Source organism: Epinephelus moara, chromosome 7 (genome assembly GCF_006386435.1).
Source record: "Epinephelus moara isolate mb chromosome 7, YSFRI_EMoa_1.0, whole genome shotgun sequence".
Lineage (NCBI taxonomy): Eukaryota > Metazoa > Chordata > Actinopteri > Perciformes > Serranidae > Epinephelus > Epinephelus moara.
Genome location: NC_065512.1, coordinates 42,207,007 through 42,228,614, shown reverse-complemented (window position 1 = coordinate 42,228,614; position 21,608 = coordinate 42,207,007). Strand labels below are relative to the sequence as shown.

At 40.8% G+C, this 21,608-nt stretch overlaps 2 protein-coding genes across 3 annotated transcripts in view; one reads left to right on the top strand and one right to left on the bottom strand.

Annotated features, from left to right (window-relative positions):
• Window positions 1–6,161, top strand: part of ubxn4 (UBX domain protein 4) — a 47,754-nt gene extending 41,593 nt beyond the window's left edge. The window contains exons 12-13 of one of the 2 annotated variants that reach the window (XM_050049919.1): window positions 122–330; window positions 5,282–6,161. In XM_050049919.1, the coding sequence (XP_049905876.1) occupies window positions 122–330; window positions 5,282–5,420 (348 nt within the window). In that variant the 3' untranslated portion in view covers window positions 5,421–6,161. Of the gene's footprint in view, window positions 1–118; window positions 331–5,281 lie in introns of both variants that reach the window. The other variant, XM_050049918.1, reaches the window with a different exon arrangement.
• Window positions 6,162–7,322: 1,161 nt separating this feature from the next.
• The window catches only part of itgb2 (integrin, beta 2), a 69,277-nt gene continuing 54,991 nt past the window's right edge, over window positions 7,323–21,608 (bottom strand). The window contains exons 11-16 of the mRNA XM_050048321.1: window positions 21,339–21,529; window positions 20,831–21,063; window positions 14,488–14,707; window positions 14,112–14,326; window positions 12,723–12,889; window positions 7,323–8,486 (exon numbers count right to left, since the gene is read on the bottom strand). Of these exons, the coding sequence (XP_049904278.1) occupies window positions 8,421–8,486; window positions 12,723–12,889; window positions 14,112–14,326; window positions 14,488–14,707; window positions 20,831–21,063; window positions 21,339–21,529 (1,092 nt within the window). The 3' untranslated portion in view covers window positions 7,323–8,420. The remainder of the gene's footprint in view (window positions 8,487–12,722; window positions 12,890–14,111; window positions 14,327–14,487; window positions 14,708–20,830; window positions 21,064–21,338; window positions 21,530–21,608) is intronic.

Here is a 21,608-nt window from a genome sequence, read left to right as displayed (position 1 = left end):
AAGTCATAGTGTTTTTAAAAGAATGGTTCAGTATCTGTTGTTCACATGGTCAGCAGTCTCATGTCTGTGAGCGTCACATAACATATTCTGAATGTTATTTGGATGCTGTCCCTTTCAGCAGTCAGGCAGGCCTGCTAACACAGTGGTCCAGTCCTCTGGTGGTGGGATCTGGGCGGTCCTGGGTACCCTCCTCTACCCTTTGCTGGCTGTATGGAGATTTCTCAGCTCCTTCCTGTTTGCAGCCCCACCCCCTCCTGGAGCAGCCAGAGGTCCCGCCCACCAGGCCAACTCTTACACCAACTCATCATCAGCCTCTGACAAAACAAAGAGGTAAGGGGCAGTCACTGCTCCATCCCAGAGAGAAATACATACTGCATATAGTATACCCATTCCATCAACCAAAGCTGGACCCAACTTTTGCCTCTGTGCAGCCTGAGGAACATGTAGAGGTGTAAACATTCACCACTATGTGTCCAAAAAAAAAAAAAACCAGAAAAAAAACTGACTAATCCAATAGTCTCCACTGATAAACAACTACAGATCCAAACCAGATTCTCTGGGAAATTCATCTAAAATTTCTTGAGCTGTCACAAAGTGATCTAAAATGTTCAACACAACACAAACGCAAAAAGCTGATAAAACTGGCAAAACTACAGCCTTGATTCCCCAAAAGTTGTGATGCTGTGTAAGATGTAAATAATAACGGAATATAAAGGGCCTCATTCACCAATAGCTTCCTAAGTTTTTTCTTGTATTTGTTCTTAAAAACAAGTCCTAAGAAAAGTCTACTTCAGATTCACAATGTGTTCTTAAACAGCAGAATTGTTTGCACCTGTGTTCTTATCACGATGCATCCCGCTGTCCTCGTAAGTTGACAGCATGTGTCAGTTGTTCCTAATTAGCATAGGTAAATGCCCGCAAATCAGAAGACAGAGTAGTTGTGCGCACATCCAATCCTGTTTTTGGTCAGGTGCTGGATAATAGGGGTCCATGCAGAAAGGAGAAGAAAATCCACACACTGAATTAGAGCTCCCAGTTTACTTTATTGAAAAAAAAAAAGTTTTTTCTAATAGTTTTTTCTAATAGTTAAATTGTCTCTTTTGTATTGTGTGTTTCCTCAATAACAATTTGTATATTTTGTATATCTGTATTCTTTGCACTTATTGATATGCAAATCCTTCGTGCAGTAGCCATTATATGCCTATATATGGCTCACCTGAACGACTGTCTGATTGTTTGATTGACAGATGACGTGGGTGGGATGTCACCTGGCTCTTAACCTATATATATGTACACCTGCCACCTGCCATTTCATTCTTTTGAAGTTGCCTGAGGAAGACCATTTGAGTCGAAACGTTGTATTTTAGTCAATAAAGTAAACTGGGAGCTCTAATTCAGTGTGCGGATTTTGTTCTCCTTTCTAAATGCCCGCAAATCCCCATGAAAGGACATGAGACTGCAGGGACGTGTGCACACGGAAACTGAAGATGAAGAAAAGTTGAGAGAGTTAAATCAAGAATGCCCAAACAAAAGTCTGAAGACACTGAAGCACTGACCTCAAAACATTAACAAAAACTTCTGTTTTGAAATGGAGGTGCTTCTGCAGAGAATGAACACCAGATGAGCTGTAATATTTTGTAGTGTCAGGACAGGAGTGGATATAAAATCATACAAAAAAGATGAATGGGATGCTAAAAATATATGTTAATCAACCACCTGACCCGCAAACTATATTCATGACAGTAGGACAGTCTTACGTACAGAGGACAGAGACGAGCACCACAGCACTGTTCAAACTCTGAGTGTGTGTTCAGAGAGAGGGCAGAGAGGGTGACGGTAGGGCCTTTCCAAAACTGGACACTACCCACTCCCACTCCATCTCCATTTACAGTCCCCTTCACAGCTGAATGAAGCTCCCTACATCAAGGTGTAGGGCGGGAAACACAGCGGCATGCAGTGGCAAATGGAGCTGTTGTTATATTTGGTAAACATGGAGAAAAGTAAAATTACTCCCATTGTATGGTCTTTATATGTATTTGTATCACATTTATTTGATTTGTGCTGCTGTATACTGGAATTTTGATAGCAGATATTATCCTTTTGCCATTAAAAGAAACATCGATAAATAAGTAAATTAATAAATAAAACATACAGGGGTATACAACGTATTCCTGAGATTCATCAGTGACATTTCTTGTCTTTTACTTTTGTAAACATCTTCGCATTTTTCACTCTAACAGTTCCTGTTACACTTTACTATAAAATAAACACGACTACTGTTTTTATAGACTAGAGAGGTATAGATTTGATCCTAAATACATTGTTGTATTTAAGATTTTAACGTGTTTATGACAATATTAAATGTCTATTGTAGTTTCAACAGTTTACATTTCTAAGGGTAGTCGCACAGAACTTTATTTGTATGAAGCATCTGTTGGTATGTATTTTTACATCTCCACTGACCAGTGGATACTTGAAGACCCCCTGGGGATCATGTTCCATTGTGACAGACGTCATGGCGTCAGAAGTGCTGGGCTTACTGATGAATGGACAAGTTAGACTAATTTTAGTTGGCCCAAGGTCAAGTTAAATGTGTCAAGGCACCATTTTAGGTAATAGTATACATGCCACCATCCTATATAAGCTGTGTCTCTCTCTGTTCACAATCATCACATAGCTTCTGTATGTAGCCATGTTGATCCGAGCTCGTAATTAAACGTGCATCAAGAAAGAACTCAGTGATCGGCCTCATCCTTGAATTCTCCAGATCACCAGAGAAACACCTACTCTCAGTGTCTTTCATGATGAACACAGTTCTGCATTGCACATGGTCCGTAAGTCAATACTGGTGCAGGCTTGCTGTTGGAGGGTTTTATAACCTACTTCCACTCCTCACTAGTTGGTTTGGGACAGCAATAAATGTATCGAACCCTCTAACGCAGAAACAGAGTGAAAGTAGATAGGGAGAGGGTGTAGGGGGCGGTTTGGGAAAGGCCCGTAGACTCACGCAAGGTTTCTGTAAGGTAGTCTATTAATTATTATAATGACTGACTCGGAACGCTGCTTCATCACTTTTTGTCCCATATGCCTGACCCACCAGTCATATTTTGTTGCGTGATCAGTCACTATTTACTAGATGATTGGGTCACCAAAAGGTCAGCTTCACTGTGATATCATAATATTCTGTATCAAACACTTTTCTCGCCATTATTCACTGTCATATCTCAGGAATAGAAGGGGAGACATTTGGTCAGATACTGAGTTGCTTACCCTAATCTTTGGTGTCCACCTTGAAACTGTTCTGATTGTGTAGATCTTCTGTGCTGCTGGGGGGAAGATGTGCTTGAAGCATCCAAGATAGTTTCTGTTCTTTTCATTTTATCATGATCCATCACAAAAAAGACTTGGCAGTAATAAAAGGAATGCTCCTCCATTTTACACCCTTGTTTAGGTCTTTATTGGTCAACACTCTGTATTGCTGAGAGCCAGTCCACAACATTCTGAGGCTGTATGGACTTGACAGCAGTGTTGCACTTTTTTTAGGGTCACTCTTGCAAACACAATCTCACAGAATTCCACACAGCATTTATTGCCTGAGTGTATGATGAGAGCTTAAAAGGATAGTTCAGAATTTTTGAAGTGGGGTTGTATGGAGTATTTATCCACAGACAGTGTATTACATACAGTAGATGTCATTCAGCTTGACCCCAGTTTGGAGAAGCAGGCTAGAGTCCAACACAGAAGTTAAGCAATCTACTGATGTGGAGGGGTCAGCAACAACATGCATTTTAGCCACTTAAAAAAGTCAGTATCACTCTAAGTGTATGCTATATATAGAATATTTTCAATGCTTTACCTTAATGTCAGATGGTGATTTCCAACAGGAAAATAATGCTGCTCTGTTGCTCTCTTCAAAGCCAGACTCCACTGAGAAAAACAGTGATTGAGTATTGCTGAACACAGGAACTGCTGGTCTACCACTGCCACAGATAGTTATTTTGTTTGTGTCATTGTGTGACCTTGGGGTTTAAAAGAGTTAGTTCGGATTCACCAAAGATACTCAATAACACAAACTAACTGATTGAAGCAGCAGTAGACCAGTACCTCCTGTGTTCAGTGAGCTAAAATTGCTGTTTTTGTCACTGCAGCCTGGTGGCTTTGACGAGAGCATAGATGGGGCATTAAAGCCATCAGCGGGTTTGCCATCACAGGGTGTTCACGGGGTATTGAAAAGGTAGTATTGAAAGTTGGTAAATCAAATGTCGGAAAATTAAGGCCCTTGAAAGTATTAAAAAGTCTTAATCGCGATTTTATGAAGTATTAAATTTTCTTGGCATTCAAGCTTTCACAAAGGTATCCATGAATGTATAATTTATTTTCCTCCTTGCGAGTATTACAAACAACGATGTGTAGGTAGGCACATTCGGACTGCCGCTCAGGGCCATGCGCGTACCTGTGCGACATCACGCGACGGCGCACGTCCAGGCACCAAACAGAGGAGCAAAAGACAATAAAAAATCCTTCTCATCTTATCTGAGTTCTGTTGTATGTTTGTGCTCCATAGATTTAATTGCAAACTACAACTGTTTAGTAAGTTAAAGATGCGTTGCTGCTAACGACAGCTTGAAGTGGCGATGAGGTCTTAAGATTTTTTTGGAAGGTCTTAAAAAAGTATTAAAAAGGTATGAAATTAACCTCAGGATTCCTGCATATACCCTGCATCAGAACAGGCTGAAAGGTAGTGGCAATACTCTTAATATTGCACACATTTAAAACTGATATAGATTTTTTTAGGTGATTAAGAAACATTTTGTTGCTGATCCCATGATAGCAGTACATTGTTTAGCTTCAGTGTCTTACTCCAGTCTGCTTCTCCAAACTGGGGGGGTGTGCCAACTGACATTCACTGTATGTAATACACTAACTTTTGGCAAGTAATCCATACAACCCCACTTAAAAAAAAAATCTGAACTATCCCTTTACAGCGCCACTGTTTTAACTCTTGATAGAACTAATGGCACACTCAGTCTCTTACAAATAAAAAGAAATAAAACAACCTTGTTCACCTGAATCCACTCAGAGTTTCTTCTGCTATGGTCTTATTTGGTGTGGCATGACCAGTAGCTTTTGGCAGCTACAGCAGTCTTAAGGTAGTTATTGTCGTTTGACAGTTTAAGATTATTGAGATTATTGGTGCACCTGAGCTACCGACCTCAGTAGTACAGAATATGTGGATAGTGACTCACTTTGTGTCCTACCATTTTCCTCTGTGTCCACTCAGAGAATCTCTTTCCAAGCACACTCTGGAGAAGCGGCCCAAGGACTTCAAGAAGGATGGTAAAATCTGCAGGCTAAGGACTCAGGAGGACAGTGAGGATGATAACAACACCTGGAACGGGAACTCCACCCAGCAGATGTAGCACAATAACAGCAGCTCTTCCTTCCTCTCGCTCTCCTGGTGTGATTAGTTCAGTGTGACAAGTTCAAGGTTTTTGCTGCATTTCTGGCTGATCCCTTTGTTCTCTCCTTCTCTTACTGTGTTCCAGGCTTATGCCCCTGAACCTTGCCTGCATGGGTAGATCAATAATAATCAACAGAACCTCCTTTGGGCTTAAGCTGAGTGTTTTTGTGTTGATTATGAAATGATTCTGTCAAATAACCCAGGCTCAGGCTACACCAGCATCCTCTCGTGTTTTAAACTCATAGTTGATCATTCTCAAATCCAACAGAGATGAATATAACCTTGGTGGCCCTGGTTGTGCCCAAATTCTCTGAAAAGAGCACATCAGCAGTAAACAGTTGACCTGAACTGAAGATGTTGTAATCTGAGCCTGGCTTCATATTATGTAATGGAATCTGATGTTTGGAAATATTTAACTTTGAAAAGGTGTTGGCTCATTGCCAGTGACTCTTGCGGATGACCTAACAGTTGAATGAAGACATTATTGTTTTAAATGTATGAAATATTTCATCAAACAGCTTGCAGCTGCTAGCTGAGGACTAAACATCTGGATCTGTTGGAGTTCTACCAAGGTGGTGGTGGTGGTGGTGCACACACACATACCATGGCAGTATGTGTCTCTGTTACTTGACAGTGGGTGACTACTGTAGTTCTTCTCATCCAACAATGAAAATTAAAGCAGCCTGTTTTTAAAAAAGCATTGAATTGTGTCTTGGTTGTCTTCACTGACCTGCGCTCTTCACACATGGGTTAATTTACTTAAATGCATTTGAGCTTAAGCACCCTAATTATTTGATTTGTTAGAGAGAGTTGTTAATGTTTACGAATATTTTTGAAATGTCTCAAAATGATAGGTATAAAGTATGAAGTTTGAAAACAGGCGCAGTTGCCCAATAAGTCCTCAATCATACAGAGAGCGTTTTAGCAGCTAAAGCTTTTTGCTCGCTCTAGGCGCCTGGCATTTTTGCCGGAGCACTCTGAACTCCTTGAGTTGAAAAAAAGGCAGGCCATCTCTGGTGGTCATGACAACAAGTTTATAGTTGGTAAACAGTGGAGGAGAAACTGGTGGTAGTGGTTGCTGGATACCCAGATCTATACGACTTTACAAACCACAGTTACCACTGTCTCAGTAGAAAACAGCTGGCATGGAGGCATTTAAGTGCAGTACCTGAAACGGCTATCATGGAGGTGAAGCTCCTGGACCAACTGGTGGTACTTCCCATGATCTGGCCTCTTTTTTAGGGTCTCATGTACCAACACAGATCTCCGTTTCCCTGTGCCCAACAAACTTATTTGCTGACAGCCTCTCACCCTCAACCAGAGCTACAGCAAATTCCCTCTGCCTGTCCATTTAGGAACAAGACACTAATGACTGTGAAACGTAGCAAGAAGTTGTGTTTGGCTGGCCAAAATAACCAGTGGATTGATTACACTGGAAGGTTAGGGTGAGGAGGTAAAAGGTAGTTGCCTGTCAACAACAAAAACGGCACAGAAAGCGTTTTGTTTAATTTTTTCTCAGTGGCACTCAATTTAAGAAAACAAAAAGTGCAACCTGCAATGTTCTCTCTGTGATCAGGGCAAGAGGAACATCATTTTCCTGTCTGTGTAAAAATGAATGTAACCTCTGAGCAGGGTCATCAAACGTGTGTTGTCCATGTGAACACTGAACCTTGAACAATGTCTCTGAAAAATATGTTGCACCATTCTAAATGAAACCCAATGCTATTGCCATTCACACCAGGCCTGAGGAGAAAAGAGACATTACCTGATCAGCACCAAAAAAACATTTAGCCACCAGCTGCTGAACAAAGAGCAAGATAATCCTCTCAGGAGTTGGTAAAGACCAAACCAAAGCTAAAAGGAGAGTGAATACTGGATTTATTGTTGTCTGTTGGCCAGAAACATTGATTACTACACCTTACTGAGCCTATATGACAATTAAAATAACAACAAATTGTGAAAATGTTTACCTCCAAAATAAATTTGATTTCACAGACATACATTTCAAAGGATCTCTTTAGGAATGACGAAGCATGTGCCACATCAACAGCGAAATAGCTTTGAAATATAAAATGAGTAGCAATGTTCTAATATGATGCATCCAGTGTATGTACACTCACTGGCCACTTTTTTAGGTAGACCTTGCTAGAACCAGGTTACATTCTGATGCTCAGTTTGAACTTCAGCAGGTCTCGACCATGTCTACATGCTTAAATGCATTGAGTTGCTGTGGTGTGATTGGCTGATAAGCTATTATTGTTAATGAGCAGTTGAACAGGTGTACCTAATAAAGTAGTCGATGAGTGTATGTTACAAATCTTTAAATTCTGCCCAACCTCTGCCCTACTATCCACATACATTATAATATATCACATGTGTAAATATTACAAGCAATTTTTGGAATAATAAGTTGCACAATACAACTACAATCACGTAGACAGTAAATAACAGAAATTCATCATTAAGAAAGTAAGCAAGTCAACTAGTAGCTAAATAAATCTGTGAATGTCAACATTTGCAAATAGCATAACAAATGGAAATGCACAATATATGACTTTTTGTCGGTATCGAATATGCTGATGTAACAACTAATTTTACCGATAACCACTACCGTATTGATATATCCACCTAATTTTAGTGATCAAGTCTCTTCTGTAGTGGATTTAACATCACATTATTTATGCATATGCTTATCGTGATGGCCCACCAGCAGATGGAGACATTAAATGGAATGCTTTTTAATGTATATAATATTCATTCATTGTGCAAAATACGAAAAAGCACATTAGCTGATTCTGATCATTCATTTTAAAGTCAATATCAGCCGATACTGATAGCATGCCGATATTATTGTGCATCCCCAATAACAAATGATACTCTGCTGACATACATCCATAACTCAAAACTCCTGCCAAAGCTCTTTTTTGCTGTTTTGAGTGCTGTGCTGCAGTGGCAGTCCTCATTCTCCAGTGAAGGTTGGGTTGGTCACGGTGGTGGTGGCTTTATGGAACAATGGGTTGTCAGCCTGGCAACAGAGAAATCCCAGCGATTGGTTTGATTTCATCTATGATGTTTTTTAATATTGTCTTGAATACACTTAAGTTCAAGATTTTATATCACATGCAACAAGGAAATTAAAAAACCACACAGTGTCACTGATGCTCTTAGCAGGGCAGGAGCGATTCATTGATGTAATCAATGTCACTGATTACAATAACACATCAATTTGCAAAACGTGCCTCGGCGAGTCAGTAACGCTCAGGCCACACCACCTGCGAGTGGCACATGACAGCTACCTTGATGAACTGATGCAGCTCGCACACTGACAGTGTTCACACAGACATTGTTGCTGCTGCGGTGCTGCTACAGAGCTGCCTGCCGGTGTAACTACTGCATTTCCACAACCAGTACTCCACTTATTTATGGCGCCGTGCAAGCCACTGCATTGTCAACAGCACAGAGGCAGTGTGGCCCGGGCAAAGCATGGACTCCTCCAGAGAACAAGCCTTAGCTAAAAAAATTCCCCCACAAATTGGAAATGATTGTTCACAGGAGTACAACTGCTATGCAAGGATATTTGAAGTGAAAGCATGCCGGAGTGCTTTGTTAAGACGGCAGCAGACAGCACTGTCCTGCTTACTGTCTGCCTCCATACATCCATGGCACATGATTTATTAAGATTATAAACACACTGAGTAGTCACTTAAGCTTTCAGCACCGCTGCTTACATTACACCATGTATCATCTTACATTGTTATGTGGCCGTTTTATATTTCCTGTTAACTTTTATGTCCATGCACAAGTAAAAAAAATGTGTAAACTAATGTAACAGACTGCTGTTACAGTCTGTAAACTGTTTCAGTTATTTTCCCCACACTGATGCAAAAATGCATTTTCAGTGATTATCAGAATTGTATATTTATAAATCCAGGTCATAACCATAAAAATACAGATTTTCCAGTTCAAAGAAAGGGCTACTATAATATACAGTAATTAAATTAATTCATGTGTCACACCAATCTTTTTGATTTATTATTATCATTATTATTATTATTATTATTATTATCATAACAAATCTTAAAATATGCCACTATTTTCCATCGATTTTAAGGGAAAACACTTGAATAAAAAAATGAAAAAGTTTTTGATATTTCTTTAGGGAAAATTGGTTATATTAATTGAGTAACAAAAAAAATCTTGAGAACAACTGATTAATTAGTCGTTAGATTAATCAAGTAATCGAAAAAAATAATCATTAAATTAACTGATTAAAAAAATAATTGTTTAGTACAGCCCGAGCTCTCCCAGGTGTTGCACATCTGTTTTCTCCAAAATGTAGAAAGACAATAAATTCTTTAATAACACAACATCGACTGGACTGAAATGCAACAAGATTAAGTAATAATTACTGCCTCATGGCCCTTATTGTTTCACATGATTGTACCATTCCCAAGATATCCATTGAGAAATCAATAATTGCTGTTTCTCCCTTAGGATCATTCTATCCAGCTCTTACTCAGTTCAACTTAAAAGTGATTAGAGGATTTGGATTTGCTCAAACTGGCACTTGGGAGCAGAATCATTGGAACATCTTTACCAGATATTTCCAAAGTAGCTGTAGCAGATGCAGTAGCAGGGGTGGAAGTAACAAATTGCAAATACTCACGTTACTGTAATTAAGTAGATTTTTTGGGTACTTGTACTTTTATGAGTAGCCTACAGTTTACACCATGTAATCTATTTTGCTACTTTTAAAATCATAAGTCGCTACTGAGTACGCCCACAATTTGAATTAATATTCAAACCTTTCAGCTGCATCTTTGTAGCCAATAAGGCTGTCCGATCGCGACCGCGCCAATTAATCAATGACGTAAGGAAAGGACAACTCCGCTGCAGCAGGCACAGGTGTCTGGCGGTAACATACCTATACAGCAGAGTAGAGACTAATTTATGGACTGAAGATTTGGAGACCAAGAAGCCAAGGGTGAGTGTCCATGCGCTCCGCGCAAATCCCGTGAGCTCCGCGTCGCAAGATAACGGCTTACCGGCGACAGAGAAGTCCGACTCCAGGTCCGGTAATTTCGTCTTTCATTGGTGTCATGACTGCCCAGTAGTACCTGGACATCTGAGCCATGGCGGCACACAGGTATGTGATGTGTCAGAGGAGAAACGAGCGTTCACATTTCTCTCTCTGTAGCAGGTAACGGCCCACAAACCTCACCGCACTTTAGGGACTGTTCTTTACTTATGAAGGGACTGTTCTTTACTTGTCAGGTTGATTTTTATTTTATTTATTTGTTTTATTTTGATCCCCCCTATGTTAATCACTTATTGATGCTGTTTTTGAAGTATGAATAAGTCAATAAGTAATTTATTCCATTGAAATATCATTGATGTATTATAGAAAAGTGATTTATCTTTTTATAAATGACAAAAGGCACATCTGCCTCATTTTCGCTGTGGTATCGTGATACTACTCAGAACCGTGATACTTTCACTGGTATCGTACCGTGAGTCCCAATTTTGGTACCGTGACAACACTAGATGTCAAAACCATTCCATTCGGAGTCGTGCAGTGAGGCGGCTCGGGTGCCACTTTTGGGAGTGGGGGAACACTGCTCTCTCAGAGGCCCAAAGTGTTCCCCTACTTCTGATTTTACAAATTAAGCACTTGTTATTAGTTTGGCTAAGATAAGTCTGCAAAGATATTGTCACTGCCACTGGTTTGCCTGATATTAAAATAAGACGGAGCTAGCTAACATGTGCGCGTGCATGCATGCATAATTAAGCTACAATTCTTAGAAATGTTTTAGCTTAATATTTGGACAACCACCGTCATTACAATAAGTTAAATCTGTAGTCATTTAATACTCACAGGCCTACATTAAGCAGGCCTATATTTTGTGCTAGAGTGACGCTATGTCATATGAAACATTAACCATGAAAATTAACCATGTCATGTTAGCTTGTCATGTTAGCTTGTAAATAGTGCTCCAAATTTAGGCTAACATTTAGCATGGAAAACAGGGCACAAGCAAGGGGTCCCTTGTTCTCTTACTTCAAGATACCTGAATGAAGATGTTTTCGTATGATAAGCGTTACCCCTTTACAGACACATCCACTTCACTGTAATCCCTTGCAGTTTTGTGCAAAACCCACGTGGTTATTTTGCGTGCGGTATTAATGTAATTTCTATTTCTATTTTATTATTCCTGCATATTGGTGTCCTTAAACAGTATTAAAGTTGGATAAATTGGGGCTGACTAGAAAGCTGTGACTCTTGTGGAGTCAGTGAGCCCCATGTATTCATGTGTGTGCCATGTGTTTACACTCTTGCCTTATAATAGGCATATCATTGCAGTAATTTCACTGTGTAAGGTGAGCTGTTTTTGACATTTTATACAGGTGAATCGAATCGAATGCCTGCTACTGACGACACAATAAAACATCCATCGGTTAAAAGTAATTAATACTATACTATAATACTATAGTTTTTGAGAAGAGTACTTTGTACTTTTACTTAAGTATTTTTTAAACACCAGTACTTTTACTTGTAATTGAGTACAATTTAAGCAATGTAACAATACATGTACTTGAGTACAAATTTTCAGTGTTCTTTCCACCTCTGTGCAGTAGCACAGTATTCTAAGGAGCCCCTGAAAAGGTCATGGTGGAAATGTTTTCCAGAACTACTTTGGTGTTCCTTCTCACTATCACTACCTCTCAATACTTCTATGTTCCCTTGCAGTTTTCAGCGCTATTGCCGAAAGTTGCACATTACTTCTAGCAAAAGCCATCAGCTTTCTGCCTACACTGATGCACTGCAGAACGGTCCAAATTGATTTTTTCGCTACACAGTGAATATGTAGCTTAACATTCAAACCTGAAAGGAGGCATACTTCATAATACTTGAGAATGTGGCAAAAATAACAACACCATCAATGCTGTAGTTATTAAAATGTTGATTCTGATTGTTTTGTAGTTTGTTTATGTTAGTTGTGATGATAAAAAAAAAAAAGTAAACTAGAGCACTCGGAGAGCGCAGACCTCCGCCAAGCAGCTCGGATTTCCCGCCATTTTATTATTTTATCCCCTTCGCTTCAACCGATCACCACCAAAATTTTATCATCTGTTCCTTGTCAACCTTTCCTGAAAGATTTCATCAAAATCCATTCAGAACTTTTCGAGTTATTTTGCAGACAAACAGACCAACGCCGGTGAAAACATAACCTCCTTGGCGGTGGGTAATAAATCATCTTACCTCTGCCCACTTGGATTTTTTCTTTTCATTTTCAAATTTCTTGAACTCTTTCAGGTCCTTCATGTAGATAAGTAGCTTGATAAGCATCAACAGCAGGATGCCAATGAGAGCCACAGCCGCAAGGGAACCTGCGATGATAGCTGTGACGCTGGGTGGTTCTGGACAGTCTGAAGGAAGACGGAAAAGTTACAGAAGGTTTTACACATATCCAAAATGACAAAATAACTTTGGTGATCCTCTGATTTTTCATCTAACACCATTGTTTAACAGCGCAGCATCAGGGGGAAACGCGGCAGGACAGCAACGAAAGCTAAGGTGGCAGAAGTCCGAGTACGGTGGTCAGGAGAGGTGGTGGGTGGATGGGTCCAACAATTACTGACTTTCACCCGGGAAGTTGGTGATGGCCTCCCATGAGAATGTAAAGACAAACCCTGTTCTTTTTTCTCAACCCAACCACGTGCGTTTGTTGTTAAAGGGGGAAAAAAAAGAAACCTTTATTACCGATGTTGTCCATTTATTTTGAAAGAGACTGTATGCAAACTGTACATTTCCTGTGAAAACGGAAATGTATTTTGAAAACAGATTGCACTCAGCACTCAGGGCACCTTGCACCTTAAATTTCAAGGTGGAAAGTCCATGAGCAAACGTCACTATGTGACGAGGTCGGAGTGAGAATGTATTACATAGAATGGTTTGTATGATATCCTAAGAAAAATGTATGAATTTGCGCCCTACGAATGATGTCACATCCTTAATGTACGGTTAGGTAATTAATGTAAAGTTACAGAGGTTAGGTGTAGGCAATAAATGTTACTGTGGTTAGGTTTAGGTAAAGAAACATGGTTGGGTGTCTTTAGGTTTAGGCAAGTGAAGATACTGAGGTTAAGGTTAAAAAAAAAAAAACACGGTGAGGACGTACCTTAAAATGACACAAAGTTCACATGGATCTGAACACGCAACTCCCAGGGAAAGTCACAAGTGGTTTTTTTGTGACCCATCCACCACCCCCAACCTGCCTCCTTACAAGCGCTCAGGACTGCTTCTTTGTTTACTGCTTTCAGCGCATTGGTCATGTGATTGCTGCCTTTCAAAGTATGTGGGATATGTACGAATTTTGGTGCATTGCTTTTTGTAGGAAAACCTACAAAAACTTTGTGAGAACAGTCTGAATATCAGCATGTTAGTATTATCATATCATTGTAAGCATATTAACATGCTGTTGTTAGCATTTAGTTCAAATTACAGCTGTTCCTATACAACCTTACAGAGCTACTAGCAGAGTCTTAGTCCAGTTTAATGTTTTCAAATAGCAGTTCCACTGAAAACTGCATTGAAAGAAAGAAAATTTAAGAAGTTAACAGCTTTAAAGACTTGTCATCAGCAGCTTACCTCTTTGTTTCAGAATTTCAGCTTGGTAGTTATCCTCTCCGATCAACTGGTCCAGATTAAATTTGATCCAGCAGCCCTCCGAGTCCTTCTGCTGGCACTTCTTGTTTTGTATGGTGAACTGATCTACCATATTATAATGAATATTACTGCTGCAAACCACACTGCAGTTTTTTTTAAAGGGACCTGAGTTAAAGCCAAGGCATTCAATGCAGTTCCTGAAAATGAGATTAGTAGCAACAGTTAATACTTAGGTCAGTGGAGGAACTACTTTGTTGTTTCATGACCAAATACTTTGATATCTTTTTTGTAATGTGGTGAATCAAACCTTCAATTATAACTTTAAAGTAAAAGTTAAATATAAATTTGGCCTCCTTACAGTTTGGTCTGGCAAGGGTCAGGGCAGCCAAGGCATGTCTTGCATCGTGGATGCTGGTAACCCTCGTTACACTCACAGCGGTTACACTTGCATTTCCCTCTTCCGTAGCATACAGTGTTGTTGGGGGTAACACAGCCTTCTGTAGACACCTTACACTGACAGGCTGAGCCCTCGAAGCCTGGATCGCATTCACAGTCGCCACAGTTGCACTTACCATTTCCTAAAAGTTGAGGAATGGAGAAGAGAATTAGAGTGCTGATATACTTGCTTTTAACTACACATTTGTGGGTGCACGCTACCCCACATATCATTGGATGTTATTACTAAATATGTCTGATAGCCATTTCAATACTTTTTAACTTGTGATTCCCAACAACCCTCTACTCCCTTCCCTCAGTTTCTGTCATTTGCCATGCACAAAAATAACCTTCCTACCCCCTTGTTACATAGCAGAAGAAGAGTGTTAGCCAACATGACTTTAAACAAAGCAGGTTCCAAAATACTTAGAATATACTTTCTAAATGTTCTATGAGGTAGAATGAGAAATTAACCAGTATGGTAGGGCTAAAGAATACACACAATGGGTCTCATTAATGACACGTGAGCAGAAAGACTTTGTGTGTAAACTGCTCCTAGAAGGAAATGTATGTGTATTTCAGCATTCATCAATATGTTAATAGCTCCGATATTTTCATAGGTATTAACAAATCTATATCTGCCTCTAACTGCTCGTAGTGCTTGAGTAAATAAGAAATGCACAAAAATATTGCTTGTCATTATTAGATATTGCAATTTTAGTTTGTATTGTGCTTGAGAAGGAATTTTGTTGTGTTACAGCCTTCAACCTTGGTCAGTAAAGGAAATGGGTGACAGTTATGCCTAAGGTAACAGTCAGGTCAGCAGAAGGCCTTAAAGAGGCCTTGAGGTCAGGCTACCTTGCCTTTGTTACGAATGCACTCCATTTTTGTTCTCCCAGTTCTGGCAGAGGGAGTACAGCTGTCCAGTTAAGGCTGTCTTGCTGGCTCCATTGTCATAGCGCCCAAGGTTAAGAGGAAGGGGGATTGCCCTGTGCCCCAGGCTCAACATATGAGTCTCTTTTTTGATGTGTGCATTTTGTAAGAGACAGTCATGGTGATTTAGAGTGAGCCAAGTAAGCATGCTTGTTGTTTAAAACTTAGTAACCAATAGAAACGTCACAAAACCATAGCTCGTACAGAATAACCTTATTTGGGAACTTGGAATGACTCGCAAGGGAAAACTGTTTGGGTTAAAGGCAAGGACTGGGCAAGAACATCCTCAGAATCTCTGGATGGCATACACAGTATTAGTTAACCCATTTGTGCCCAATTTTTTCTCAATGTTTTTATGCATATAATCATGTTAACTGAGTCCCATATGAACATGTTCTAAAGTTATTTCCTCCATTTTGTACTCTCTGTTCTAGAAAATCTCATTTGAATGTTCGGCAACTATAGTTGCCGGTGGGCACATACCTTGTATCTACCCCTCTAATGGTGAAAAGTGAATTAAAGCACAAAAAACAACATGTAATTCAGCTGTCTTTATTGAGAAAAACTTTTATTATTTAAAACAAGTGTGAGAACAATTTAATTCATGAATTTTGTCATCAAAAAACTTGGAAACGCCAAAATTCGAATTAAAATCCCCTGATTCGCACAAACTAAAATACACTCGCTATAGCCGGGTTTTGGTTGATAAAAAAAAATATTGATTCGCAAAACGGGGGATGGAAACAGTTATGTTCGAATTAAGTCTGACGTAGCGCACTTTCACCCCAACTGCTTCCGGTGTTTCCGGTTCACTCACAAGGCAAAAACGTTGCGGAAAACAACAACACAAGACTTGTGTGGACGGAGGACAAAATAAGAACATTTCTAGCCTTAATAAGGCGGTAATGCATTTACAAGCTGGTTGCCAACCACCAGAAAACGTAGAAGAAGAAGAATGCGAGACTTGTTTTGTTTTCGGTTCTGCGGAAAACTCGTGCGAGTTCGTAGTTTTCACCAAAGTCCGTACATTTAATGGAAACACACAGGATTCGTATTTCTTTTAATGCGCATTTCCCAATGATTCGAATCACTTTTGGATGGAAACATAGCTACTCAGGTTCTTGTCCATCATCAATGATGGGTAGTTGCATGTCACCATCAGACACAAAGCAGTCTCCTTTGAGCAGCCTTGATGGTAGGCGTTTGGGATCACAGGTCACATCATCATCATCAGAAAAATCGCTGTCACAGTCTGTTTTTCGCGGGCATTATTCTCAGACTCTGGCACAACTGAAATGCTTGTGATTTTTGCAGAGGGATCATCTGCATCAAGGATGTCCAAAACCTCTGCCAAAGTATACCTCTCTAATCCTCCTGGTTTATCTCTGTGGAAAACACGAAAGAGTTTGCTCCCATGGCCACTGGGGGTCACCATTTTGTGAAATTAACGCAATTTGAAAGGGATATTTTTTACCAAACAATTCCAATTCTATATCCCTCTTCATGTACAATAGTGTTAAAGATGTTCTCCTTGTATTTGACATCATTCAGTCCTTCTAATCTACCACACAGTGCAACACAGTCAGCGCTAACATTGGCAGCGCTAATAGCTAGCTAGTTAGTTAGCTAGGTAGTTAGCTAGCGCTAGCTACCAAACACTAGTAATGTTGGTTACCAAATGTTAAAGCTAACACTATCAAAAACTGTATTGTTACCAAATATTAGCCCTTTGTAATGTTGGTAATGTTAGCTAACATTATTATCTACTGACAAGGTAAGTGCCCACCGGCAACAATAGTTGCTGCTTGGACAAATGATTGCATACAGAAAAAACTATACACCAATGCAATATTTCTGTTGTTTGGATGATTCTAGAGACTTTCATGATTAAGTAGATATATATATGTCAACAAACCATGCCATGCCCTCAGTAAGATGGGTCAGGAACTCAACAACGCCATGTGACAGGAAGTATGTGGAAACTTAATTTTTTTTTCTTAATATGATTTTCTAAGGTGTCTACTTTGGCAACTATTGTTGCCGGTGGGCTTAAATGGGTATGTATGTTCAACTGTGATTCTCCTTGATCGAGTCTTCATTTAATACTGTGTGCAATACATTGAAGTTTCCTGAGGTCCTCTTCCGCTATTAAATCATCAGCTCCTGACATTTTCATTAACAGTGCGCTGTTATGTTCACAATACGCAGATGCCTTTGAAAGATGTGAGTTAGGGGCATTGGTAGCGCAGTGGATAGTGCTGGTGCCCCATGTACAATGGCGATGCCTCGCCGCAGCGGTCGCAGGTTCAACTCCGGCTGCATGTCACCCCCCCCACTCTCTCTCTCCCCCATTTCACTCTATCCTGTACATTGTAATCTCATTTTCTTTGTATTTTCAAATACTTAAGATGTCTAGACCCGTTAACCTCACACCTACATACAAAATCCTGCAGGATACGCCAAGTGTGAAACACACCCTAGGGGGTCGGAGCCAATACTTGCGGCAGACGAAAAAGTGTGAAAACAATGGGTAGGGGCGCCGCTCCCTGCCGCAGACAGAAGGGTGTGAAACACACCGTAAGAGGCGGTCCTCAGGTATAAATGTTTAAGCTTCCCCATGCTCAGGGTCTTTCTTCATTCTGACCACTCGTGTGCTGATTGACCTTTTCTTTGCAAAGAAAATAAAAACCTTGTCGGCCGGCAGAAGTCTCTATTTCATTATTCACCAGCAGCAGAGAATTTCCACAACAACATTAAAGGCAAAAAGCCCGAAAAAATAATCTTTGAAAGATGTGAGTTAAAAATGACAAAAGATTAGAAAATTAACACGGTTAGCTGAATTTGTTAGCATCTAGCAGATTAAAGTTTCAGACTAGGTTTCTTAAAAACGTGGATATGTTATTTAAATTGACTTAATACATGTGTTTTCTACATTTCTGGCCCCTCGTTCCCACTTGATTCAATCAGGAGAGACAACTCCACAAATTTCTCATCAACGGCATCCGTTGCCTCCTTTCAGGCCTCTGATGTTGAATGTCCCGAGGACTCCTCTCTCCCTGATGCCCTAAACACATTTTACGCCCGCTTTGAAGCTTCCAACAACTCCTCCCCCAGCTCCAGACTCACCGTTCCACCAGGGACTGTGCTCATGAGCTCACAGAAGTATGGACAGACATTTTCAACATCTCACTCTCCCAGGCTGTGGTGCCGGTGTTTCTGAAGACTTCTTCCATCATCCCGGTGCCCAAAAGTGCAACAGCTAAAAGTATGAATGACTATTGCCCGGTTGCTATAACCCTGATACTCATGAAATGCTTGGAGCAGCTAGTCATGGCCCACATAAGGAACTAGAGCACTTGGAGAGCGCAGACCTCCGCCAAGCAGCTTGGATGTCCCGTCATTTTATTATTTTATCCACTTTGCTTCAACCGATCACCACCAAAATTTTATTATCTGTTCCTTGTCCCATTATCAACCTTTCCTGAAAATTTCATCAAAATCTGTTCAGAACTTTTTAAGTTATTTCGCAGACAACAGACCAATGCCGGTGAAAACATAACCTCCTTGGCAGAGGTAACAATACTGACATCAACACAGATCCACAGCAGTACGCCTACAGGAAGAACCGCTCTACATCAGATGCAGTGTCGTCAGACACCTGGAGAGTGGGGATTTCTATGTCAGGCCATTTTTTCTGGACTTTAGCTCTGCGTTGAATACAATCGTCCCACAGACTCTTGCCAGCAAACTACTGCTGCTCAGACTCACACCTTCCCTTTGCAGCTGGGTCCTGGACCTTTTGACACACTAGCCACAGACAGTAAAGATCCACAGCATCTTGTCCTCCCACATCATCCTCAACACCGGCTCCCCCCAAAGATGGGTCGTGAGCCCCCTACTGTACACGCTATTCACATATGGCTGCTCAGCCAATCACCCAGTCAACCATATTGTGAAATTTGCAGATGACACAGCAGTAGTGGGACTGATATCCCACACTGACGAGTCGTCTTACCGGCAGGAGGTGGAAGATCTGGTGGACTAAGAATAACCTCTGCCTCAGTGTGGGGAAGACAAAGGAGCTGGTCATGGATTTTAGGAGGAGAAGCCACACCCACTTCCCACTGTTCATCAGTGGTACAGCGGTGGAAATGGTTCACAGCTTCAGGTACCTTGGAGTCAACATTTCCAGGGACTTTAAGTGGACCATAAACACCTCCAACATCTTAAAGAAGGCCCACCAACCCCTTTATTTTCTCAGGAGGCTGAGGCAGGCTGGCCTCAATTCCTCTGTGCTGGCAGCTTTCTACAGGTGTGTGGTGGAGAGTACACTCACCTTCTCCATGACCACCTGGTACGGGAACTGCTCTGCTGCTGACAGGAAGGCGCTGCAGAGGGTGGTGCAAACTGCCCAGAAAATCACCCACAGCAGTCGTCCTTCCATTGAGGACATTTACACCAGCAGGTGCAGGAGCAGTGCAGCCCACATCATGGGGGACTCTACCCACCCAGCCCATAGACTGTTTGAATCCCTTCCCTCGGGTAAGAGGCTGCGGAGCATCAAGTCCAGAACAACCAGGCTCAAATGCAGCTTCTACCCAGAGGCTGTTAGACTGATGAACTCTGTACCTCACTGAATGCACTTTCATCTCTGCCTTACTGTGTCACAACATGCTGCCTTGTTTTTAACACTGCTGTTTTTATTCTACTGCACTGTTATTTATTATATATCTTAGTGCTACTCATTTTGTGTTGTTATTTTAGTCTTACTATTTATTATAGTTTATTTTAGATTTATTGTATTGTACACTGCTGGACCTGAGTACAAATTTTGTTTCATGTGCAAGCATGCAAATGACAATCAATGAAAATAAACATGAACATTTACCTGTCCCTGTCACACCACATTCATTTCTTTCTCCCCCTCTCCCTCTTTCTTTGTTTGCTCCATGTTCGCAGGTTGACAGGATGCACCTATCCATAGTAATTATCACCTCCATATATGCTGGTCACTGGCTATTCATGGGCGGGGATGTATGCTAATTGCTGACTAGCTGAAGCACGCTGTCAGTCTGTGATTGATTGACATTCATGAACATACACACGTGCCTACGATCAAACCCGAGTTTCCCGGGGTGTTCATGAATCCAGTGTAAGTTTTTAGTACCAAGGTTTTATGTGAAAATCTACACACAGATTTACTAACATTTCATGAATGATGCCCAGTGTGTTTTGGTGAAAAATACTTGGATCTGTTTGACCATAATTGAAAAAGTTAGTTGTCTGGCTATAACACTTTAAAATGCAAATAATGATAATGACAGAAACATTACCTCCACATAGTTTATTCTGGAACTTCTCACAGTGTTCATCGTCACACTCGCAGAAGACACCATGATAACTGCTGCCACTCTCTGTGGTGTGACACTGGCACCTGCCACACACACAGTCTCCTCGACCCTCACACTCAGTGCCATTCTGCCTCTGACAGGATGCTCGCAGGGTACGCTCATCTTTATTGCCAATGGAACACTCACAGAACTGACCAATGGAGCCTTCATTGCAGCTAAATAAAGACATGTTAAAAGGGGCATAAAAACCTGAAATGAACACAAATAAAAATACAACAAACAGCTGTGGTCCCTGAGAGAATCATAACACGTGAGGTTTTCTCTGGACTGTCATGGCAGTGCATCAGAGGATATTTTGCATAAAGGCTTCAAACTATGCTTCTTTGCCCCTGACAGAGAAGAACATATACTGTACTGTACTGTACGTTAATATGAACTTCGAGTTCATGCCAGCTCATGCAATCATTGTGTAGGGAGACGTAAAGCTTACCTGCAAATACCACACTGTACTCTTCCCTTGCCCTTGCAGTGTGGGTGGTTGGTGTCTTTTGGGTCTTCACACTGACACTCACAATTTGTAGATAGGGCCACTGTCAATGTGTCTTTAATGCCCAGTGGTCTGATAGTGAAAGAATTTTCCTCCATACATGTGTACGCCGTCACTGTGACATCAAAAGAAATCTGTGTGTGTGTGTGTGTGTGTGTGTGTGGGGGGGGGGGGGGGGGGGGGGGGCAAGCAATACATTTATTACATTTTGGA